The sequence below is a fragment of the Staurois parvus genome, unplaced genomic scaffold (genome assembly GCF_062004578.1).
Source record: "Staurois parvus isolate SC_StPar_1 unplaced genomic scaffold, SC_StPar_1.0 ptg000217l, whole genome shotgun sequence".
Classification (NCBI taxonomy): domain Eukaryota; kingdom Metazoa; phylum Chordata; class Amphibia; order Anura; family Ranidae; genus Staurois; species Staurois parvus.
In genome coordinates this window covers 8,894,438-8,920,219 of record NW_028318013.1, presented here as the reverse complement: position 1 = coordinate 8,920,219, position 25,782 = coordinate 8,894,438, and the positions used below count along the sequence as shown (strand labels likewise).

General features: G+C 42.3%; 1 protein-coding gene across 6 annotated transcripts in view; it reads right to left on the bottom strand.

Moving 5' to 3' along the window:
* The window catches only part of MARF1 (meiosis regulator and mRNA stability factor 1), a 243,654-nt gene that overhangs the window by 161,208 nt on the left and 56,664 nt on the right, over positions 1–25,782 (bottom strand). For 5 of the 6 annotated variants that reach the window (XR_016312994.1, XM_089679093.1, XM_089679095.1 and 2 more), the window contains exons 5-9: positions 25,520–25,746; positions 23,185–23,302; positions 22,471–22,643; positions 11,304–11,732; positions 3,055–3,233 (exon numbers count right to left, since the gene is read on the bottom strand). Coding sequence is in view for 5 of the 6 variants with exons in the window: in XM_089679093.1 (XP_089535219.1) it covers positions 3,055–3,233; positions 11,304–11,732; positions 22,471–22,643; positions 23,185–23,302; positions 25,520–25,746 (1,126 nt within the window). In the remaining variant the exon portion in view is untranslated. Of the gene's footprint in view, positions 1–3,054; positions 3,234–11,303; positions 11,733–22,470; positions 22,644–23,184; positions 23,303–25,519; positions 25,758–25,782 lie in introns of all 6 variants that reach the window. The other variant, XM_089679098.1, reaches the window with a different exon arrangement.

The window sequence follows — 25,782 nt, the reverse complement described above, 5'->3', positions numbered from 1 at the left end:
AATTACAGGCCTATCTCACTACTCAATGTAGACCTAAAGCTTTTTACAAAAATCTTAACCAATTGTCTTTCACCCCTAATGCCATCACTCAAAGAACGATCAGGTTGGTTTTATTCCAGGTAGAGAGGCCAGGGGCAACACCATCTACCAGGCACAGCAGACCTTTCTTGGGCCCTCTATCTACATTTCAATGTCATGATATCTGGAGATGCCAACATGTGGGGAAACGGGATTACACCTTTTCTCCCCCCACGTCATAACTCTCACTCTCGTATAGACCTGTTTTTAACAGATCAAAGGCTATTACAAAAAGTGTAGGAATCGGAAATCCTATCAGCCAAATAGTCCAATCATTCGCCTGTCTCCACTACTATTGAAGTCAGCCCTCGATCTAATCCTATCTACATCTGGCAGATGAAAAAACAATTTCTACAGTCCACTCCATATGGGGAAACTCTGCGAAGCACTTAGAAGAATTCTCTAATTAGGAGCTGGGGGGGGGGGGGGAGGGACCTAACACATTAATAGCTTGCTACCTGAAATTCAAACCATTGATGCCCAAAATAAGCAACAGCCCTGTGCCGACCTAAAAAAAAAAAAAAAAACTGGGCATCTTGAGATTAGAATTACAATCCCTCCTAGATGGCTTTGAAAAAAACGATTAAGAATGTCTATGCCTCAAGCAATAGAGCGGGGAAATTCTTGGCCCACCAAAATAAAGACCATCGTACTAACCACAGATACCCTATTTGTTCCACCCTACCACAAAAGAAAAATCTACTAACCCTCAAGCTATAGCGGATGCCTTTAGTGCATATTTTGGAAAACTACACTTTATTAGTTTTATTTGCACTAACATACAATTTTGAGGACAAGCTTTAGGGGTATGTCCCCTTCAAGGTTCAAGCAGTACTACCTCACAAAGTTTTAGCAGAATGTTAAAAAGGGGGAGAAGAAAAAAAAATTAAAAAACAGAAACACACACACACACACACACACACACACACACACACACACGGTTATAAAACTAGGATTAGACTAGAGATAAGACAAAGCAAAAGACTGGGGGGGTACAACACTCACAGATGGGGTCGTAAAACTAATCATCCCTGATGTATAATGACCCTGGATGTCTCCCCTGAACCTACACATTGCACCATATTACATTCTTTCCCAGCCTCAATTGCTGGGAATCTCTCAACAGGGACCCAGAAGTGACATCACAACATCACTTCCAGGTCAGGGCAAGAAGAGGAGGGGAGTGGATGTGTCGGCTCTTCTCCCTCCCCTCTAGCCACCAGTGGTGAGCTGGTCCCGGGCAAGCGGAACATAAGAGAGTGGGCGGGCTGAGCTTCACACGTGGGGGCGGAGAGGCTGACACTGTGTGGAAGCAATTGGGCGGCAGCACTGCCGCCCGAATGCTCTCACCTGACAGGTGAGCCCTGCTGCTTAGCCACAGCAGGGATGAAGATTTAAAAAAAAAAAAAAAAAAAAAAAACTACCTGCCCAGCGCCCGTAACTACATGTCCTGGGCGTCGGGCAATAGGAATTCAACATCCCTGGGCAAGACAAAAACCTAGATGTGCCCACAACAAGCTAGTGAAGCATAGTTCGGCAGGAGGCACAGGTTATGTGGATTTCATAGATTACTATATTGCTACTATCCTGGCACAATTTAAAACCTGGTTCACGCCAATTATCACTAGCTTATGGAAAGACAATAAATCATTACAAGTCAAGGGCCATAATCTCTAATTGGTTGATAAGTGCGACTCGAATACACAAAGACAAATCTATCTCACCCACACTTGTAACCTCGGCTCTAGCATTCCGATACTTCTTACAAGCGCATTTAGGCGTGACCCCGGTTCAAATGCCCATCCCTACTGAAGTGCTCCAATCACTTATCCCAAACATTAAACTTTCCAAAATTGGCTAGATAAGGGAATTACTCAACTTTGTAATCTATAAAGCCACTGGCCTATTACACCCTTCTCCACATTGCAAGATAAAATATGCCCTTCTTCATTCCGGCCACTATAAATACAGCCAAGCAACCCACTGTCTGACTCAGAGGCCTTAGCTTTAAAAATCTATAAAACAGCCTGGCCTGGAAGTACTTATCCAATGCTGAAGGTAATTTAAGAGGCAGTGCGCTATTCTATAATCTACTACAAGATAAAGTGAATTTCACCAAATTCTCCTCCTTTACCAAATGGGAATCAAATATTGCACTTTTACAAACTCCCAATGGTTAACAGCCTTCAAAAGCGTAATCAAACAGTACCCGTTATGCAACTTTATGGGAACTCAGCCATAAGATTATTCTTCGTTGGTACATCACCCCAACGGTTATCCATACAATGAACCCAGCTAAGACACCTCTATGATGGAGAGAATGTGGAGCCAAAGGAAGCCTGTTTCATATCCTTTGGGAATGCACCAAGGTAAAAATTTTTGGGGAAAACTATTTCCTCCTTAATAAAAGATGTCAATAAGATACCTATAACCCTTTCCCCAGAACTTGCAATATCGAACATAGATATTGAAAACTGCCAACCAAAATAGTGCATCATAACACACATTCTATTAGCGGCACATTTAGTCATAGCATGCCACTGGAGAACTCAAGAACCTCTTTCCAAGAGAGGAAGTTATCACCCTAGTGCACACCCATGGTACATACGAACATTTGATAGTATCTAGGGAAGGTCGCTTACAATGTATTATTTGAAAATGGAATGCTTGCTATACTTTGTACTCTCACAAGTTTAAATGTAATCCCTAGTACAAACCTTGTGAGGATACCTCTGATTTGTTACCCCTTAATCATAAAGAAAGGCCACAATTGATAATTTTCTGGCTGTAAAACGGTTTTACTACAAGTATATATGCTTTTTCTGTTATTCCGTAGCGTGATAATCATCTCACTTTTTTTCACTCGTGTTTATGTATTCTTGTTATGTGCAAACATCAATAAAAAGTTATTGGGGGTGGGGGGTTTTAAGCAAAGCTAAAAAGGAGCTTAAACCAGATTGATATACTCAAACATACTTTTTTTCATTTGTAAACACGTCTTCTAGTCCAACACTTTTTGTGGTGACAGACACCTGGCTAGAAACAGAAGTGTTGCTAGAACTTGCTGTGCAGTGTAATCTATCTCCATTTTTCTTTTTGTCTTCTGGGTATTGATTTAGCTTGGTAGAAGATTTGGACTGTATTTGGCACAGCTCCTGTTGAAAGGAGGGAGACGAGAAGTTAAACAAATTCACTTTAAACATTTAAAAAATATAGCACAAAGCGGGTAAAAGCAGACCTAATGTTAAAAACACACTTCTCATGAATTGAAAGGTCATGATGTGCAGGATCACCAAATCATGAGTAGAAATGAGCCAAATTTTTTTTATGGCCCCTTGCTACCAATTAGCATTGGGTGATTTACATCATTGGATACCATGTGTATTATGAGATTTGTACCCCCATTTAAAATTAATTTTGTAAAATCCTTCAGCTAAATTACACAGGTAGTACATCTAGGGCAGCATGAGTATAACCACTCCCACAATACACATGCTTCAGTTTCCTAGCAAGCAGTACCAAGAGCCATAGGCTTATTTAAAAAAATAAACAAAAAAAACACAAAACCCCCAGAGGAATGGGACCCATGTCCCTTCATGGACTCTGAAAAAATAATTTTACAGCCAGTACACAAATTCTATTTTCTTTATGGTACATTAAAGCCACAGAATTCTTGAACTAGGACATCCAAATGCAGCACAACTGAAGGGTGAAAAACGCAGGCTAAATAGGCACCCCAACAAGAACAAGGGACAGCATTCAGATTTTCTCAAAGCTGGCATCAGAGGCGGCTAAAACCTCTACCTTGTAGAACATAACAGAAGACTTTGTGGTAACCCTACAAACCTGGGAAACTGACGCCTATGCCAAAATAGCCAAGAAGGGCCAACAGCCTTTGTGAAGCTTTGACATGAAAAGGGCGAGGCCTTTGAAGCACTAATAAAAACAAAGAACCAAAATTGAAATCCCAAGAATGGAGAGGCTATTTGACAGGGGAAGCCATATGAGTGACCAACTGCACAAGAAAAAAAAAAAAAAAAGTCTTTATGATTGGTCATCCCTGAGGATGGCCATACTTCACAGCCCTCAGACTTAACTGAAATAAGACCATTAGCCCTCTTGCACACTGGATGTTTTGAGAACGCTGGTAATATTAGCTGTGTAAAGTCACATTTAAAAAAAATTAGTTTTTCAGCTTTTTTTTTTTAGCGCTTTTGCATTAGCGTTCAGCGGCGTCTGTTAGCATTTTTTTTTTTGACCCAAAAAAATTTTCTTCTTGGTCAAAAATAACCACCCAAAAATGCCAGTTTACTGAGTGTTACCGCATTTTGCTACGGTTTTCAGCGTTGGAGCGTTCTTAAGCTACAAAATTGCTCTAGAAAACCACTGGTCCGGGGTTTTTTTTTTACCAGCCAAAAATGTTGATTAGTCTGTGTGCATGGACACATAGGATAACATGCTGGGAGGTTAACTGGCTGTAGAAAAGAAAAAAAAAAAAAAAAAAAAAAGTCAGATACCAAACAACAGCAGCTGTAAAAACATCAAGGGCTTAGGTGCTCCTTTAAAAATCAGTTCAACGATGAAGTGACAACCAAAAATAGGCCAGAGTTTTAAGATGCTGTTTGAAAGTTAGGGGTTTCCCTGACAATGAAGTCCTCTGCAAAACCCAGTGCCCAGAACTCCTCCACAATCTAACACGTTGGAATCTATAGTAAGCATGTTCAAGAATTAAGAAAAGTATGGCCTGCCTAAAGTCAGAGCTGGGCCCCAAGCCACAAATTGCTGAGGGTTCTTTCCATAATTCTTTCTCCAAGCAATTCTTTATACAAATAAGTTGGCCTTCAGGCTTTGCTCAACCTGAACTGTCTCATCTAAACATATCCTCTGTCCATGCACAGGCATGTTGCTGCTCTTCATCTACTCACAACCTGACTGATATCTTTTGCTGTGTCTATGTGCCTTGGTATGTTGTTGTCTTTACCATCTGCATCATTATGTTGCTCTGTAGTGCCTTACCTAAATCATGAGCTGGCCTCGGGCTAGCTCAGGAGGATACATTCAGCAGTGAGGCGTGAATGGGATCAATATCTGGATCAGTAAGCAGCAAAGAGGACAGAGTACAGCAGCACTCTCTGGGATCTACAAGAGGAAACAAACACTGTCACACGTAGCAAGCTTTCTAAGGACAGTGCTGGGCTCAATCCTTTATCGTGGTCTCAGGAGATCTTCAGAGAAGCCAGGAAGGCTGGTAGTGTTTGAAGGCTGTGGAGCTGGGAGCAGCTCTACAGGGGGAGAGAAGAGATCTCTGAATGTAGCTACAAGAAGTAAAGTTGCTTTTTGAGGGGCTTCTAGTTCCTTGCCCATAGGGCAGCTGCTACTGATCTGTAACGACTGACGGCTTTCAGGAAAAGAACAGTCCAGGATCTGCCTTTATATATAGGAAGGACGTGTTCCCCTTCACGGATTCAAGTCAAACCGGGCATCCCATAATCCCCATTTCCCTATCGAATTTGATTTCCCCCAATAAAAACAACAAAACCAAGCCGATGGACTGGTCATTGTCTTTGGATGCAAGTCTGAGAAATACCTGTTACCTGGCTGTCCGGAGCAAGGCTTGGGGATAACCACTACACAGCGGCCCCCACGAGGGTAGCACTACACAAGTGATATGCACTTCAGTGATTACACAAAGCAAAAACACATAGCAAACAACGTTAGAAAAAAAAAAACACCATAAAAGGGCTAAAGGCACCTTTTTTTTCCTCAGTTCAGCTCTACATCTGTAAAATGCATTCGCTACCACTCCCTTTGACAGCTGTGTCCTCTCTCCATAAATTCTTTCCTTCACCTCTCTTGTCCACAGGATAGGCTAGATCTAGATATATCACCCTCAATTTTGCCCTCTCCTTATTACTGAACTCCCCAACTCCTGCTAATTCTACACCCACATGCTAATAAAACCTTCAGATCGCTGGGGCATGTCCTTTCATGTAAATCTCACTCCCATATTATCTCATTCACCCTTCTGCTTCTCCTAACTTCTGGCGTTCTATCCCCAAACTCTGGGCCTCAATCATTTGACTGTACCCAATGCTACCATCACCCAAAACCCTTTGGCAGCAGCCACAATACACACAATTTAGTTTCCATTCCTCTCCATCCCAAAACCATTGTCCCCATCTCTTGCCCCCTCTGGAATGCCCATTCTGTCTTCAACAAACATGGCTCCTCCCTTTCAAGGTGGCCTTCTCTGGACTCACTCATCCAGACCCATACAGCAAGTAACAGATAATTCACCTCTGACTTCGCTCTCCAATTCTGAGGCACATTGTATTTGTCCATTTTCTCCTGTTTCTCCAAGAATTGCTGTGATCTTCCAGCCCCCTGGACAGGTATCAACCCTTCCTTGATTACTCCTCTGCCTGGCTACCCTACTTTGTCTTCTGAAATTCTCACAAATTATTCTCAGCAACTTCAAACATCCCTGTTTCAATACGAACACTCCTGCTACTCCTAAACCTCTTAGTTTAACCACCTCTTGACCGGAAGCTCACTGTGATGGTAACAATTGTATTCTTCTACCTACAGTGCCTTGAAAAGTATTCATTCCCCTTGAAAATGTTCTACATTTTGTCATGTTACAACCAAAAAGAATCTACTTTATTGGGATTTTATGCTATAGACCAGCACAAAGTGGCACATAATTGTGAAGTGGAAGGAAAGAGATTGTTTTCAAAATGTTCTCAAATATCGGAAAGTGTGGAGTGCATTTGTATTCAGCCGCTCTGAGTCAATACTTTGTAGAACCACCTGTCACTGCAATTACAGCTGCAAGTCTTTTTGGGGTATGTCTCTACCAGTTTTGCACATCTAGAGTGAAATGTTTGCCCATTCTTCTATGCAAAATAGCTGTCTGAACAGCAATTTTCAAGTCTTGCCACAGATTTTCAATTCGATTTAGATCTGGACTTTAAACTGGGCCATTATAACAGATGAATTTGCTTTGATCTAAACCATTCCACTGTAGCTCTGGCTGTATGCTTAGGGTTGTTGTCCTGCTGGAAGGTGAACCTCCACCCCAGTCTCAAGTCTTTTGCAGACTCCACAGGTTTTCAGCTAACATTGCCCTTTATTTGTCACCATTCATCTTCCCATCAACTCTGGCCAGCTTCCCTGTCTCTGCTGAAGAAAAGCATGCCGACAACATGAGGGTGCCCACCACCATGTTTCACAGTGGGAATGGTGTATTTAGGGTGATGTGCAGTGTTAGTTTTCGGCCACACATAGCCTTGCACCTTTTTCCACATGTTTGCAGTGTCCTCTACAAGGCTTCTCGCAAACGGGACTTAAGGCTTTCTTCATGCCACTCTTCCATGATTTGTGGAGTGCACAACAAATAGTTGTCCGTTGGACAGATTCTCCCACCTGAGCTGTGGATCTCTGCAGCTCCTCCAGAGTTACCATGTGCCTCTTGGCTGCTTCTCTGATTATTGCTCTCCTTGCCTGGCCTGGAAATTTAGATGGACGGCCATGTCTTGATAGGTTTGCAGTTGTGCCATACTATTTCCATTTACAGATGATGGATTGAACAGTGCTCTGTGAGATGTTCAAAGCTTGGGATATTTTTTTTTTTTTTTTTAAATAACCTAACCCTGCTTTAAACTTCTCCGCAACTTTATCCCTGACCTGTCTGGTGTGTTCCTTGGCCTTCATGATAATGTTGGTAAAACCTCTGCTTCACAGAACAGCTGTATTTATATTGAGATTAAATTACACACAGGCGGACTCTGTTTAGTAATTAGGTGACTTCTGAAGCCAATTGGTTTAGATTTTAGTTAGGGGTAACAGAGTAACGTGGGCTGAATACAAATGCACACCACACTTACCAGATATTTGTAAAACATTGTGAAAACTATTTATCATTTTCCTTCCACTTCACAATTATGTGCCACTTTGTGTTGGTCCATCACATAAAATCCCAATAAAATACATTGTTTTTGGATGTAACATGACAAAAATGTGGAAGATTTCAAGGGGTATGAATACTTTCATGGCACTGTATTTATAACAGGGAAGGGGATTCTGGTAGACAATGTTTGAAATTAGACAGTAGCTGATACACAGACTAAGACCCCACATTTCACCAGGCCTAAATGTTTCCATCAATTTAGCCTGTTTTGGCATCTTGTATACTTTAATAATGCTCTTTTAGTTTGTTTTTCAAATTAAAATTTAATTTAACTTTGGCTTATTTAGTGTGTTATATTGCAAATGATTATTCAAATTTCTACTTTCTACAATTTGGCCAACTGTCCCCTACATGGCACCATTTGGGCGTTTGAATTTCCTTTTTGGTTTAGGTTGTTTTTACTATCAAGAATATCTTGACACTTGTGAGAGTCATGGAGTCACGTAGGCAGTCAAGAGGTTTGCATCATGACACTGGCGCCACTTTGGTCTATTTAGATTTGTTTGATCGCCCCCAGCACATTGGCTAAAGACCAGTTCAACTGAAAGAATTGGTGGTTAATTGCACCCAGGACTGAATGACGCTAGAAGTCATTCAACCCTTAATACCTGTAGCAGCAGGAGAGAGCAGCAAGTTTTTGGGGGGTGGGTCCAGCATCAGAGAAGAGTGTTTTAACAAATCCTGGCCAAGTAAATTTTGCTTTGGGTTTGAATTGTAACAGAAAGTGGGGACATCCTCCTGGTGTAAACATCAGAACCAAATAGTAAACCAACTTCCTTGTGCATTTTACCTGGAATTGAGCATTTTAAGTGGAATTTTGGTGTGGTGACTGCACTTAAAGAGGAACGCATAATCCTAGAGCTCCACTCTACAGCCGGAAGGATCTCGCTTCATCAGCCTTCCCAGGCAGAACAGACCCAGCCACACCATAGCTGAACCTGTCCCTTACCCTGCAGTGATGAGCAGCAACAGAAAAAAAACGGGCTCAGCCACAAAAACGGTCGGCTTTCTTTGCCCCAGCCAGTCGCGTTACACAACAAAATGGGGCTGGAGGCCCCGCTCTCAGGCCACACCACCAAGGCAGTGACAGCAGCTAGGGTGGCAGCCACATAGCTTTGCGCAGTCCGTGATCAGAGGCTCTCTCCTCAGCCCCTCACATTGCCTTGATTGCAAACAGACAGGCTGTCTTTATCCAGCTCTGCCTCCTCAACACCTACTACCAGAAGTCCTGTGAAAACTAAACCCAAAATGGCAATGAATGCTACCACAACACTTTCTACAACTCAAGGTAAGCGATACCTCCGATAGTATAGATGACTCAGGGAACCATGCAGACCGTATAGCCAACTTTCCTACTACAAATACTCCTATTATGGATACCACCATAAAAGAAATCATAGTCTCCCTTAGAGCTTAACGACAAGCAGACCTTATCCGCTCTGTACGTCAATATCATAAAAATATTAGAAATAGAGAGGATAGGGTGGACTATGTGGAATTTAAAATGGAGGAATTTGCATCATCATTTAAATACTCCGTTAGATTCCTACAACGACAGAGGATGATATAACCTGGATGAATGCGGATCTAGAGGACAGATCACACTGCAACAATTTAAATATCAGAGGGATTCCTGAGACAGTTCTTCCAGATCAACTTTCCATCTATGTTCAAGATCTCCTCCATTCCCTCTTACCTACTGCCTCTTCCACTGATCTGCTTGTGGAGTTGACCGTCTACCTAAACCGCCACATCTACCAGATAATATCCCCAGAGACGTTATTCTCTGCATTCACTTTTATCACATCAAACTGCAAGTATTCGCTTTCTTCAGGCTTTACCATGCAGCAGCGAAAGAACCTGCTTACCATCACTAAGGCCTTACACAACCACCAAATTCCATTTAAGTGAAAACACCACACCAGTCTCATCACGCACAATGGGATGACTCATTGAATCTCGAATCTGGACAAAAGGCCTTCAACTGGAATATAATTTCAGACTTTACGCTCCCTGACCTCAGATGTGCAGTGCCTACTCCGCTCATTTCAGAATGGCAAGTGGTTACACATAAAAAGAAACTGAAGAAATCTGGCGGGAAGGCATCCAAACTCAAATGACGTCATTACGTAACTTACCTCTGGCTGGTAAAAAGCAATTAAGATCTAACTCAATAACCCCTCACTCAACAATGCACAAGTCTACTTGTACCGGGATCATACCTCTGATCCCTACTTTTTATACAAAAGTTTATTTTCCTTTGCTTCCCATCATTAGATTGTTCTTTTCATCAAATTCCCTCTGGGTTCATAAATTGCAGCATCCAGATACCCAAGACATTCTTCCTATTTTTTTTGCAAACAAATACATATCCAAATATGCATAAATATCAAACATGAACAATCCATCAAACAATAGGAATGTTACACTCTTCCAAGATTTATGACAGATCATACATCTAATCACTATATGGAAAAAACAGATATAAAAACATATCAAAGTATGTGATAATAAGTATCACATTCGCTTAAAAGCCTTTATTACATTTTGTAAACATGGAAATTTTTAAAGCGTCACTCATGATGGTTTTAAGTATGCAATTGCATACGCAATTTTAAAGCATGACATGTTGGGTATCCATTTGGCATAACATTATCTTTCATATTTTTTTTTTAATCATTAAAAAGTGTATTGGTTTAACAAAAAAAAGTTGCGTTGGAAAACTACATTTTTAAAAACTGTCTTTCGGTTTTCAGCCAAGTGTATCCTGACTTTTCTGTTTCAGCACCAGAGTTCTAATTTCGGTGCGCCACTAAAAAAAAAAAAAAAAAAAAAAAAAAAAAAAACGTAATGTCTTTCAGTTTTCCTAAAACTGTGTAAGAGGTCTATTAGATGCAAAAAAAAAAAAAAAAGAGTTATAGCTTTTCTTAAAGTGGAGCTAAACTTATCTTTCAATTAACAGTCCATGTCCCTTGCTTGCTTCTGCTGGTTGCCATTCTTCAGCAATCTTCATTGGCCAGCACAGGATGACGTCACTCCTGCACATGCACAGGAGTGCAATAAATTCAGGCACCTAGGCGCTGTGCCAGATTGTAAACTGAGCTGTGCATGCAGCACAGTATACATTCCAAAGTAGACTGCAAGCAGAAAGGTAGGCTTCTTGTGAAGCAGAACAGCATGACTGCCCGAGTTTTTGACAGCAAGACTTTAGTAACACTTTAACCCTTAGGAAAGAAAGAACCAAAAAGGGGTTTACCTGCAAACTTTTCACATTTGAGTTTTTGCCCCCAGAGCTGTAGGCAGTCTTGCCGGCAGAGCCTTTGCCATTTTGAGAGGATTCTTGCTGATCTTTAGCAATGAGGCACAGTTTGGTATTCTTATTTACTTTTTTGGGAGACTTTAATTTGTCGCCAATCGTGCAGATGGAGGTCTTTGCTTCAGTTACATCACGATTTTTAGGTGCAAATGAAATAGTAATACGGTTACCAAACACATCTTCGTTCTCCATGCGTTTCTGTGCTCGCTCTGCACTCTCTTGATTGATAAAGCGGAGAATAGCGCTACTGCCAGAAATACTCATCACTTTCCCTCCACAGTTATCAGACAGGCGTCTGAGGCGATTGTTGATACTTTTTGCATCTTTGTTTGTTGGCAAGTTGTAGACATACAACAGAGTATGGCACTGCTGGAGAAACAAAAAAAAAGTGGCATTTAAAAGGCATCTTACATGGCAACCATAGTATCCAAACACAGAAGAGAATACTAGCTATTACTACTTGTAAATTCCATATCTTATAGTACATGACAGGCTAGATAGTCAGATATTCATAGGCCCCTTATTATAGGCTTCTAATTCATGTGATTGGCAAAGCTATTAGACACGCTCCACAACTTGTTCATATCCCTATAGCCCTGACTCCATTAGGACTGCATTTTTATCAAGCAATGCAGGTTAACACAGGAACAGAGGAGAGGTTCGCCAATGTCCTGTACTGTACTGATATAAAAATTTAAAAAGGCAAGCCTAAATTCCTTTTATCTTTATTGCACAGTACAGGACACAGGTTGGATATTATTAGACTAGGGGTGGTCAACCCTTTTAAGAGCGAGGGCCACCTAAGTGCTTTGGTAACGACTCAAAGGCAACAATGAAATGGCTCATTTGCTTCCATTTTTTTTTTTTTTTTTTTGTATTTTGAATAGCATAGTGAACATTTTCCTCATGCAGCAGATGATTGCTGGAGGGAAAGAGGAGAAGCTGCCCACTTTCAGCTATTGAAGGAGGAAAATTGAGAGTATTGGTTCCTGTTAATGCCACTTCTTCTCTCCAGGGGAGAAACAGAACGCGACAGGGAGGCTGCATGGCCCCCTGGAGCATGGGTAGGTGGTTGCCATTGAGACCCCTGACACTACAGCAGTGGTTGGGAGGGGGTTGGAGGGGTGTGTGGTAAAAACATGTCTCAAGTATGGGGTTTTACCACCCCTTACCCAAAACCGCAAATGGAAATGAGCCCCCAATAAGACTGTTTACATACAGATGCACTTTAGTTTACCTGAGCAGAGCAGTGCACCTGCGGCTTTCTTGCGGGTTAGCAGCACTCTGCCAAAGACTTCCATTACATTCTGCAGTTGTAGTGAACTTTCTGAAAGTGCACCAACCCCACAGAATAGAAGTGTGCTTCCCTAGTTTGAGGTCAAGGGCCACATCAGAGCGCTCCAAGGCTCACAGGTTGAGCACCAGTGTCAGACCCTGGAATGTCCCTATTCTGCCTCCAACAGGGGAATATATTATACCTTTCCTGCCTACAAAAGTACATTTTCAGAGGCCTTGATATCCAATCTGTAGAGCTTGGAGAATGTATGAACTGAAGACCAGGTGGTGGCCTTACATGGCTCCCTATTACCCTCCTTAGCGGTATTCCCGAGTGTAGCTCGGGGTAAAATTTGAGTACCAAGAGCGGTAACCCCAAGCTACACTCGGGCTTACCATGTGGCGTTGCTCAGGGAGTCCCTGCAGCACTTACCTTGTCCTTCTCTCCCACGATGTGTCCCCTACAGCGTCCCGGGCCATCTCCTTCGGCTTCCGTGTTCCGGTCCCTGTAACGTCGGGACGTACGGGCGCCGGAACCGGCGGCAAATATGAATTTTTTTAAAAATGATTATTACATAGTAAAACATTGCTGTTTCAATGCATTTCACATAAATTTTGTCCCTACTGCTTTGTCCTGTGCCCTGCCTGCATTTTGACTGTTCTTTCTGCCTGGAAACTTAGAAAAGTCCATGGCGTCCAAAAAGCGTCCCTTTACTTCAACAGCGGTTTTAGACCAGCTAGAGAACAGCGATAGTAAATCAGAACCACTTGCAGAATTGAGTGATGATTTGTGGGGAAATTCGTCATCAGACACTGAAAACGATTTTGTGACTTTGCTCAGCGATATGCGACTTTGCCTCTGTATTTCAAATTTCAGTGTTTTTGGTTTGATTATATTATTGAATTAAATTTATTATATTATTTTTTATGATTATTAAATTATAATTTATGATTTCGTGTTTCAAATTTTATCCTACCCGGGATGTTTACTAGACTCTTGTTCGTACAGATTTCAGTGAGTTATTCCTAAAAATTACAGCCTACAATAAAAAAAACTAAATATTTCCATGCAAAAAATGGTACCGCTTTCAGCACAAAAAAAAAAAAAAAAAAAAAAAAAAAAAAAAAAAAAAAAAAAAAAAAAAAAATCGGAAATAATCAGACCGCCGAGGAGGTTAAGACACTGTTGGTAAGGCAAAAAAAAACAAAAATAGGAGCGAAAGAAAGTGAGAGCGCGAGCACGAGACAGCAAGAGGCTTTTTTAGTTAGTAGTATATCCGAAAGCCAGATGCTCTATTATCAGAGAAGCCAGTGTATTTTTTTAGAAGACTTTTTTCGATCTTTAAATAAAGTAGAAAATTAGTCATATGTAGCCCTGTCCTTCAAGACCTGGGTTTCAAAAGTTATGCCACTAAAGCCAGTGACTGGGAAGTAGGATAGTACAGGAGAGCTGGCCTGTTTGGGAGGGGCCAAGGGTAATGTCCTACAAGTTTGTGTACCAGGTTCTTAAAGACCAGTTAGGTGCTATGCGAATCACCGATTTCTTCTCTTCCTCCATTTTGCAAAGGAGTTAAAGAAGAAAGTGCAATAGCGGGAAGGCATATGAACATATCTGAGTCCCTGGAATTACCAGAGCATCCTATGCCAGTATTAGAGGATCCTCAGTCCTGGCCAGAAACAGGGGTAATTTGCTGTTGAGCCTGAAAGCCATGATGCCCACATCTAGAGTCCCACAACTGCTGACGTAGGAGGTGGAAGATATTGGGATTAAAAAAAAAAAATAAATAAATAAAAATAAGGATAACTCCACTTTCAAGGGAATTTTATATATGTAATTTTAATTAGAATTGTGACAAGTCATCTTGTAATTGAATATCATTAAAAATGACCTTTTTTATTCTACAGAGCTCAAATTTTCTGTATATTGAAATGCAATATGGCAACAGGGGTTTTCTGTACAGAGATTGTGTACAGAATGACCCCCCAACAATATTTCCTGCTTGTGTGATTGGCTTAATGATTTTCTGAAAAGTCTGCACTAAGATACAAATCAGATTTTAGGCATCCCCTGCAACAAAAAGTATCCTTTTTGGTGAGATACTCCCAATAGGAAAATTCCATCTAAAAAGGGATGCAGACCCTGCAAATTTCCTCATTAGAACCCTGCAGGTGCAGCAGCTGAATGATAGCTATGAAATCTCTCCCATACAGATTCACTCAGCATATGGAAACAGAAACAAACAGCTATTTTGCCAGAAAAACAAAAAGTAGGAATCTACAACAAAGTTTATTAAAATCCATGCAATGTGCTTCGATAACAGAGGAAATTTTTTTTTTCCTCAACAAAAGTGGAGTTACATTCAGGCCCATAAATATTGGGACATCGACACAATTCTAACATTTTTGGCTCTATACACCACCACAATGGATTTGAAATGAAATGAACAATGTGTGCTTTAACTGCAGACTGTCCGCTTTAATTTGAGGGTATTTACATCCAAATCAGGTGAACGGTGTAGGAAAAAAAGGAACCATTGGTCCAGTCAGTAATAACATTTTGAAATATGCCTTCCAAATGTCCACTCCAGCAATGTGAACATCAAATACTGCCGGACAGTGCTTTTCAGTCCAGGAGATCACACTTACTTCAAGGCCACATGGATTCTTGTTCTCCCGTGAAGATTGACAAAGACTGCTACTGTGGCATTATCTGACTGCATCCTAAGTGGGCATCCTTGGAGAAAGGGTCTTTTCGAGAGGGTGAGATTGAGGGATATTAAAAGGTCTGAGCATGAGACCTTAGAGCAGGGCTAGACAAATCTGCTTTGAATAGAAGATCCAGCTAAAAAAAAAGTTAGGAACCAGTTTGTTTTTTTTTGGTCAGCACACAGGGCAAGGCAACTTTTGGGAGACAAGCTTCACGAGATGAAATTTGCCGCGCAACAAGCATGGCAAAAAACGACTGAAAATGTTTTGCGATCATAGCAATTCAGCCATGATCCCAAAATGCCCAGGTGTGAATGGAGCCACACTGGTTCACACACACACACACACACACACACACACACACACACACACACACACACACACACACACACACACGAACCTGGATGCGTTTTCAAATTCACAGATTTGCATGACAAGCTAGATATTCTGTGATCCTATTGAAGTGGTTAACACAGAAGCAATCCACTTGCATAGTGTTTTGAATGCTGTTACAAAAGGGTCCTGTGCGAGTTTGTAGTTGTGCATTGCAGACTCACAAGTGATAGAGTGGAGTGGCAAGCAAAGATAAGTATTCACATAGCATTGCTATTGACAGGCGTTTTTGCATTGAAGTCAACAGGAGGTAGTGTGTGAAGCCAGACACCAAGATGCAATTTCTATTCGCCATATGGACCTGGAATTCGTTCATCCCTGCCTTAGAGAGAAACTTGTTTGCCCGAAGAGGGGAAAAAAAAAAAAAAGGTTGCAGACACCAAAAAACCTGAACACGTATACTCTATTGGACGTTTGCAGACAGTTGTGAGGGAGATGAATCCTTCAGGTACTCTAGGTACCTTTTTGAATACTCTGTGTGCAGAAAATAGGCCAAACAGCAGTGCAACAAACTGGGTGTGTGTCTCCTTTTGCAAAGGGCAAGGCATGCTGACAGGGTGGATAAATGGTAATATGGAGGTAGACAACTTGAATGTCCCTCAGACGAAGTCGTATGACGAAACGCGTTAGGGCATTGTTAACCAGTGACATCACCACGCACGCCAACCTACGTGATCACAACAACGCCATCTTGGTTGCAGGTAGGCTGGTGAGATGCTGTGGACAGAGCTGGATGCTCTTCTATGTCAACAAATGCTTGAATTGTTTGACTCAATGTGAGTGCGGTTTTATGGGGGGGGTTTATGTTAATACATTTTTATGGCGAGTATTTTTTCTACCTAATGTACTATATGGAGTGCTTTGGATATCTATAAGCTGGAGCTAAGCTGTGGAGTTTTGGATAAACAAAGATATGCTGGTTATTCACCAGCTTTTGGTGAGTGTGCAATTTGATGGGGTGTTCAAGCACTGGGTCTGCACTGGTGATGGAAGACTTCATAGCTTTATTTACTGAGGATCATATGTAATATTGATGGGTGGACTTTACCGAATGGACTGAGGATTCTTTATCTTTACATTTAGTTATATTTATTAATTAATGCACATATGTGGTGGTGGATTGATTTATATATGTTTGAGAGTAGCGCCATTTGTGGTTAAAATTTATATTTAATGTTATCACAATTTTGGATTATTATTTACAGTGGGTTAATGGTAGCAGCTACCATTTCAATATATATGGTAACTTGTATGATCACATAGGTGCAATGACTTGAATCTTGTGGTATCTGAGAGTGAGCAAAACAGACACCTTTCAGGATTTATATTAAATACCTGGGGAAACAAAAAACCCAAAAAACACTAGAAAATTGTTCGTTTGTGCGTATATATATATATATATATATATATATATAATTAACCCAAGTGTGTATGTATATATATTCTTGCAAACGTGTGCACAGATGACTAGGTCACCAATTTGCATACTTTTGAGAAACCGACGCCTGCTGTAAGAATGCCCAGGAGGCACTAACTGCCCTAGCGGAGTGTGCCATAACCGGGAAGGGAGGCTCCCACTCCTTAATGGCATAGACTTGTGCAATCGTCTGCTGAATCCAATAGTGGCAGAAGAGGATGCCAGGTCCTTCTTAAGACCATCCATAAGAATGAAACCTCCGAAATGCAGCCGCTACCAATAAGGTACACGCGAATCGCACAAACCACATCCAGGTAGTGCAGGGTCAACTCTTTAGGGTGCATAAATCTAGGACACGGGGAAATAAGGACAAAATCCTCATTCAAATGAAAATCATACACCGCCTTTAGTAGAAAAGAAGGGGGTAGTCGAAAGACCACCTTGTGCTTAAAAGAACAAAATACGACAACTCTGACACCCACTGTGCAGAAGTGAAAGCGAAAAGGAAGGCAACTTCTTACTAAAGTAAAAGCAAGGGTATATCCCAAATGCTCTTAAAAGGGAGGCTTCTGAAGAACAGCACTAAATTCAAATCCCACAGTCGCAAAGGGGAGCACACAGGTGGGGCCAAGTGACGAACCCCGATTGAAAAAGTGTGAACCAAAGAATGTGTAGCCAAGGGTTGCTGAAAGAAAAAACAGCCAGAGCAGAAACATAACCCTGGATTGTACTCAACTCAAGCTTCTGATCCACACCACGTTGAAGGAAGGCCAACACCCGAGCCACAGCGAAGGAATGAGGATGGAACCCCAATGCTTCACACCAACCAACATAGGCTATCCAGGTTTGATAAGTCTTCCAGGAGGGTAGACTTACGGACCTTTAACATAGTAGGATTACTGAGCCAGAAAACCCTGTCCTTCAGGACCTGGCTCTCAAATAGGAAAGCCGTCAAATCCAGTGATTGTCAAGCAGGGTGGAACCACACCGGCGTACCACAGACAAGGCCAGTCCGGAGCCATGAAGATACCTGGGATCCCTTCAGCCACTATCCTGCATAGTAGACAAGAAATCACACGGAGGGATGGGAAGGTGTAGACGAGAGTACAGCGCCACTAGCGCATTTGTCGCATCCACCAGGGGATCCAACAATCTTGCCACAAACCATGGAACTTTCCAATTGAGACGTGATGCCAGCAGATCCACGTCCAGTGGACCCCAGTGAATGCAGAGCTGATGGAATACCTCCGGACGTAGGAACCACTCGCATCTGTCACATCAATACAGCATCTGACAGCTTAGATAACCGGATTGCATGGAATGCGTATGGCAGAGCCGGAACAACCCTCTCTGCCCATCGCAGGATGTAAGATGCCTCCAGCACCGCAGCTGCACTTCTTATGCCCCCATGATGATTGAAATACGCTACCGCAGTAGCGTTGTTCGCCTGTATACTGGTCGGCAGACCCAAGAGGCGATCCATCCAATGTGCCAGTGACAACCTGATCGTCCGAAGCTCCAGGATGTTGATGGGTAAGAGCGTTTCCTCTGGAGTCCAGCGACCCTGAGCGGAGTCTGATCTTAGGACTCCTCCCAAGTCCGACAGGCTGGCATCTGCTGTGACCACTGTTCAGTGAAGAGAGAAGAAGAACTTCGGAGTCCGTAAAGCCGGAGACCTCAACCACCAAAAGGAGGGAGGGCCCACAATGGCTCCAGGTGAATCCAAATGTCCAAGGAGATGGAAGCCCTGGTCTACTTTGATAGGATTTCTCTCTAAAGAGTTCTCGTATGAAATTGGGCATACAGAACCACTTCGAAGCCAACCATAATCAGGCCTAACACCTGCATGCAAAAACACAGGGAGGGTTGTCTGTAGGCAAAGAGCTGCAGGACCGCTGACCGGAGCTTCAAAAGGAACACCTTGGCTTGTTATGAAATCGAGGATTTTCCAGGCGCTTGCCCAGGGGTCAAACACCAACTTCCTGAGGTTCAGGATTCACCTGAAGTCCCGTAGAAAAACACATGGTGATCTCCAATCAATCCAGTAGGGACGAGAGAGTCTCTGCACGCAGGAGCAAATCGTCCAGGTAACCGATCACCGCTATCCCCCATTGTCACAATAAAGCCAAGACTGGGGCTAGGACATTGGTAAACACCCGGGGTGCGGAAGTTAGACAAAAAGGGGAGTGCTACAAAATCAGTAATGCGTGTCCCCAACAGCAAAACGTAGCAAGCACTGATGACAAATGGGGATGTTTAGGTAAGAGTCCTTGATGTCCTAGGAGGCCAGGAAATATTGGATGGAGGGAGGCTACCACTGAGCAAATGGATTCCATCTTCAACTTGTGAACATGCAGAAAGGTATTTAGGGCCTTGAGGTCAGGGGCCGAGCAAACTCCGCCTGCCTTGGGAACTGAACAGATTGGAGTAAAAGCTCTAAAAAGCTCAGAGTCTGGCACCGGGACAATTACTCAGCGGAGGAGCAGTTCCTACACAGCCCTGTAAGCACCCTAGCGAAAGCCACAGATTGGAGGGAAAAGAAAAAAAATCTGTCCGGAGGAAGGGAATGAAACTACATTGTACCCTGAGAATGATTTTGCAGATCCACAGGCCCGGAAACCTGCGAAGTAGCGCCCCACCTCAACCCCCCTTCATGCTGAGGACTTTAAATCGGCGGCCTTTGAGGGCTTCTGGGGCCAGGAAAGCTTGGAATCACCTGTGCGAGCCTTAAAAAGGTCTGGAGCCCTTGGCTGCGGAGCCAGGAGGGAAGAAAAAGGCGCTTATGCACCATGAATGCTGGCACAGACTTCCGACAAGGTTGTTTCCCCTTCTTGGCCTGAGGAAGGAAGGTACTCTAGCCACCAGTAAGGTTCTTGATAATATCATCCAGTGTAGCACCAGCAAGACAGTCGCCCTGAAAGGGCAGGTCCCCCAGATCCTTTTTGGAGGTCTGGTCCACTGAACAACACTTGAACCAAAAGGACCTGCCAGAGCACCACAGCTGAGGAGGACAGTTTAGAAAGAGGTGGAGCTGCATCAAGTGAGGCGTCGCAAACTTCAACCTGTCACTCAGTTCCACATACGCTTGGGACAACTGACTAGCAGTTGAGGCTTGTCACAGAGGCTTGGCCCATTCGGTCAGTTTCTGGGACAGCAAGGCCGTAGCCAACATTGGCCTCAGCGCCGATCCGGCGATAATGAACATAGAGCGGGCTACCATCTTTGCCCTGAGGTCCACAGGATCCTTAAAAGAGGGAGATTCCTCCACTGTGATCAACGTGGCCTTGTTAAGCCTGGTGAGGAGGATCGACCACTGGCAGAAAGGTCCACTTCTTCAGCAGGACCTCCTCAAAGGGGTAACGCACTGCAAAGTGTTAAGGGAATACAAACGGACATTTCGACCGACTCGAACCCTTATAGACAAATTTGTCAAAATACTCAGGAGGTAAGAAAAAACCTTGGCAGCCCAAGCTAGCTTGTGTGTACCAAAGGGGAAAGGCACCACATCAGCCGTCCCTGAAGAGTCCTCCATTTTTAGCATTTCACACACCGAATTAATGAGTTCCGCTACCAATGCCTTCTCCTGTGCGGCTACAGAGGCAGAGGATCTGTTCTCATTCGAGGAATCAAGGATTTGTATCATCTGGATCCGCAATAAACCAGGAGCCCAAGGCGACCGGATCCAGCTCGGTCTCAAAATAGTCTGAGGACAACGGCGATGGCAGGGGGCACTTCTTGCTCACCTTGCAGGCAACCACTGCCACCACACAGAACACGAACAACTCGGATAGCCGACAAAGCGCCTAAAGGCAACTGAGGGACCCGGGACCTACACGGAGTCCCCCACAGAGCAGCATGCTCCTGCGATTCCATGGGACCAGCCCCTCCAATAGGCACAACCACAAAAGGGGAACCCCTGACAAGGGTAAAGTCCAGAAGACTAACCCCAGGGAACACTAGAAGGTAGATAGGAACACCTATAGCAGACAGGGGGTTTTATACCCAAAGAGGACTGCCCATAGGAGGTGCCAAGTCATTTTTTCTGCCTAGTGTCCTACTCTACTGTCCTACTGTAGGTGAGGCTATAAGACCCTACTTTGTTATGGGTAAGAAGACGCTGTGTCCATCAATGAACAGAAGAGAAATATTTATTTCCGTAGTGCAAATAAATTGGACATTTGGTCTCATACTTGCTATAAAGCTGCACAGTAATGGTCTGATAAAAGGATGAACTTGTCTTACCTTGTCAGGTTGCTAGTCCTTGCATGGGTCCAGGCTTCGCCTGTTAAAAGGTGGGCATGCTCCTGTATGGGTCTGGAAACCACAGGAATGGAGCATGGCCTTAGAGCTATATATAACTACACGGTGAGCTCCCAAGCAGTGCCTGAAAAACATTACAGGCCATTCCCACTGCATGGGGTCAGTGTACAGTCTCCAAGGTATTACCAAAGTTGCACTGCTTTTATTGTTATAGGAGAAGGCAGTGATGAGTTGAAGAATTTCAGTGTAAATAAGTACTAGTTAAGCTCAGAAACTCCACCAGGAGGAGAGTTGCAGGACACTAGGAGAAGAAAAAAAAAAAAAACAAAAAAAAAAAAAACAAAAACACTAAACTAGTCTCATGGAGTGGGGTAATGTTATAGGGGTATGAACACCCAAGAGGGGCATGTCCAAAAGCTTTGCAAGTGTCCATTACACCTAAAAAAAAAGTAGCAGCCTATATCCAATTCCTATGAATAGCCAGCCTGTGTCCTGTATTCTACAACTAAGATAAGCATTTTCCATTTAATATGAATCATACTAAAATTAAATGTGCACCACCAGTACACATTCCATGTAAACTTGCACACTATGAAATTTCATGGTTAACAGCCCTATTTCAACTTGATCCAACTATAATCCACTATATGAACGTATCAAGATATTAGGATGTCCTTCCAGTTCAGAGATCCACTTGCATTTCTGCAAAATAGAGTAATGGGGACTAAAACACATAGGACCAGATAAACAGGATTGCTAGTTGTTGAGAAATATGAATGAACAGATATGACACATGGTCAGTCACATGTCAAATAAAACTATTATGATGCAGCTTATATTGACAGTAGCATCTTTCCATTTTAAACCCTTAAAATGGGCAAATACAAAAAGTAAATAAAAAAAAGGGAAGGTTTTCCTACACTAACAAACTAGCACAAATGTCAACATTTAGGATTGTATATAAAAAAAAAAAAAAAAAAAAAAAAGAAGATACTACTTTTGAAATGTAGTAAAGGTACTTCTGTATGTGACCTGGTATAGCGCAAAACATCTTACCTGTGGTTTTAGGGTTAACCTTGGTGGAAGGTCCGAGATAAACTCTTCAAAGCCGATAAGTTCATGAGCATGGTGAAGCAGTGCTTCAGAGGCTTGATTCTTATGTACAAGTATGATATGGAAGCCATGCCTGTGACGCAGGTCACTCAGTTCAAGAGCAAAATTGACATCAGCTAGAGAAGAGGAAAAAAAAAAAAAAAAAAAGTAGCATTTCCTTGTCCTTCCTGAAAATCCACTAGCCACATGATTGTTACACATTCATTCTTTAATGTGAAGTTGACATTCTTATCTGAATGTTTACAGTCAACATACCATTTATCAACTATACACCTAGGTTTTGATATCTAAGCTTTATTGTTTCACATTGTAGTGTGTTTGACATGTCAAGACAAAACTCCCAAAATGCAATAAAGCAGGATCCATCAATTTTAGAATTTACAAAAGTAAAATTTATCAGAGTAGGTCATTCTTGCATGTACCATACAACATAACTGAATCAGTCAAACCAGTGTCCCAAACTCCAGAACATTCAACACCCTAACCTAAACATAAACCTTCAATTCTCCGTCACAACTGAACAAAGAGCGTACTAGCCTTTTAAGAGTTATATGGATGACAGGAAAAAAAAAGTACATAGTATATAGCATAATAAATTACATGGACCGACGGATGCAAAGTAACAAGACATGCAGTTATTACGTGGGAATTACTTACTAGAAACCAAAACCACAGTTGCTGGAGAAGTGTGGGTATCGGCAAACCTCCTTAAACTTTGTCGGAGTTTATCATCTGCAGCGTTCTTTGCTGTAGCATTGATATGGGCAACTGTTACCTGTTAAAATGACAAACTAAGTTTGCAAGTAAACCAAAAATTACTTCAAATCATTTGACATCTGTCATTCAGAGGTGGTTTGTATATTAAGCAAAACCAATATTCAAGTAATAAAACTAGCATACCACATAGTTCCATGCCAATATTCATGACGTTTAACGATATACAGTTGCAAGAAAAAGTATGTGAACCCCTTGGGATTACATGGAGTTTTGCATAATTTGGGCATAAAATGTGCTCTGAACATCATTTAAGTCACAACAATAGAAGAACACAGTCTGCTGAACATAATACTACACAAACATTAGATGTTGCCATGGTTTAATTGCACATAACATGTAAACATTCACAGTGCAGGAAGGAAAAAGTATGTGAACCTTTGGACTTAATAACTGGTTGACCCTCCTTTAGCAGCAATAACCTCAACCAAACGTTTCCTGTAGTTGCAGATCAGACCTGCACAACGATCTGGAGTAATTTTGGACCACTCCTCTTCACAAAACTGTTTCAGTGTAGCAATATTCTTGGGATGTCTGGTGTGAATCGCTCTCTTAAGGTCATGCCACAGCATTTCAATCGGGTTGAGGTCAGGACTCTGACTGGGCCACTCCAGAAGGCGTATTCTGTGCTGTTGCAGCCATTGTTTTGTTGAATTACTTGTATGCTTTGGGTCATTGTCCTGTTGCATCACCCATCCTCTGCGGAGCTTCAGTTGGCAGACAGATGGTCGTACGTTTTCCTGCAAAATGTCTTGATAAACTCTGGAATTCATTTTCCCATCAATGACAACAATCCGTCCAGGCCCTGAGGCAGCAAAGCAGCCCCAAACCATGATGCTCCCTCCGCCATGTTTTACAGTGGGGATGAGGTTTTGATGTTGGTGTGCTGTGCCTTTTTTTCTCCACACATAGTGTTGTGTGTTCTTCCCAAACAACTCAATCTTGGTTTCATCTGTCCACAGTATATTTTGCCAGTAGTGCTATGGAACATCCAGGTGCTCTTTTGCAAACTTCAAACGTGCTGCAATATTCTTTTTGGACAGCAATGGCTTCCTCCGTGGTGTCCTCCCATGTACTCCATTCTTGTTTAATGTTTTCCTTATTGTAGATGTGTCAACAAAAATGTTAGCATGTGCCAGAGATTTCTGTAGGTCTTTAGCTGACACTCTGGGATTCTTCTTTACCTCATGCAGCATTCTGTGCTGTGCTCTTGCAGTCATTTTTACAAGACGACCACGCCTTGGGAGAGTAGCAACAGTGCTAAACTTTCTCCATTTGTAGACAGTCTGTCTTACCGTGGACACATGAACATCAAGGCTTTTGGAGATACTTTTGTAACCCTTTCCAGCTTCTTGCAAGTCAACAATTCTTGATCGTAGGTCTTCTGAGAGCTCTTTTCTGCGAGGCATGGTTCACATCAGACAGTGCTTCTTGAAACCAGTAAACCCAAAACAGGTGTGTGTTTTTTAAAGGCAGGACAGCTGTCAGCAACACATCCAATATCATCACACTGATTGGAGTCAAGGTTGGCTCACTCCTGGCTCCAATTAGCTCTTGGAGAAGTCATTAAACTAGGGCCTCACATACTTTTTCCTCCCTGCACTGTGAATGTTTACATGTTATGTGCAATTAAACCATGGTAACATCTAATGTTTGTGTAGTATTATGTTCAGCAGACTGTGTACTTCTATTGTTGTGACTTAGATGATGTTCAGAGCACATTTTATGCCCAATTCATGCAAAACTCCATGTAATCCCAAGGGGTTCACATACTTTTTCTTGCAACTGTATCTGAAAAATGTGCTAAAACCCTAAGATATGCCTATGCAGGATCCACAAAATGGAAAAGTTACTTCTGCTGGTTACCAATAACCAAAAACCATAAGACAAGGAGGACATAAAAATGATTCACCCCACCTAAAACCAATTTGAATTTTTGTAGACAGTAGGAAATTTAAATGTTTAAAACAGACTCCTATGCCTCTCGGGAATTAAACTCCTCTTGACGCAAGAACAATGAGCTTTCACTCTGCAGAATGAAATTTGAGTTTTATCTTATGGTCAATGCAGCGGTAACAGGAATACCCATACCGACTGAGTGACAGTCTCCAGTTTGACCTAGAAAAGCTGCTGGATGTTGGTGGGGAACACTTTACCACTGTAGTGCCAAAAGAGAACTAATCAGTAGGTGACATTGGATGGCCATAAAATAAATTACCTGACAGTTATTTAGTTCCTCAATTACTTCCTTGTTTTCCTTACTGATGTCACAGACACAGATGAATTCTGCCTCTCTGTGACCTTTGAAAAAACGTTCGCGAATCCTCTTCACGACAGTTACAGCTGAGCGACCGCTGGGAACAGAGCAGTTTTCTATGTCCCAAAACACACCGATAGGAGGCAGATTTTCCTGCACCTGTCCAGCAGATGACATCTCAGGAGCTCCTACAAAAATGCTAATTTATTAAGCCACAAAATATA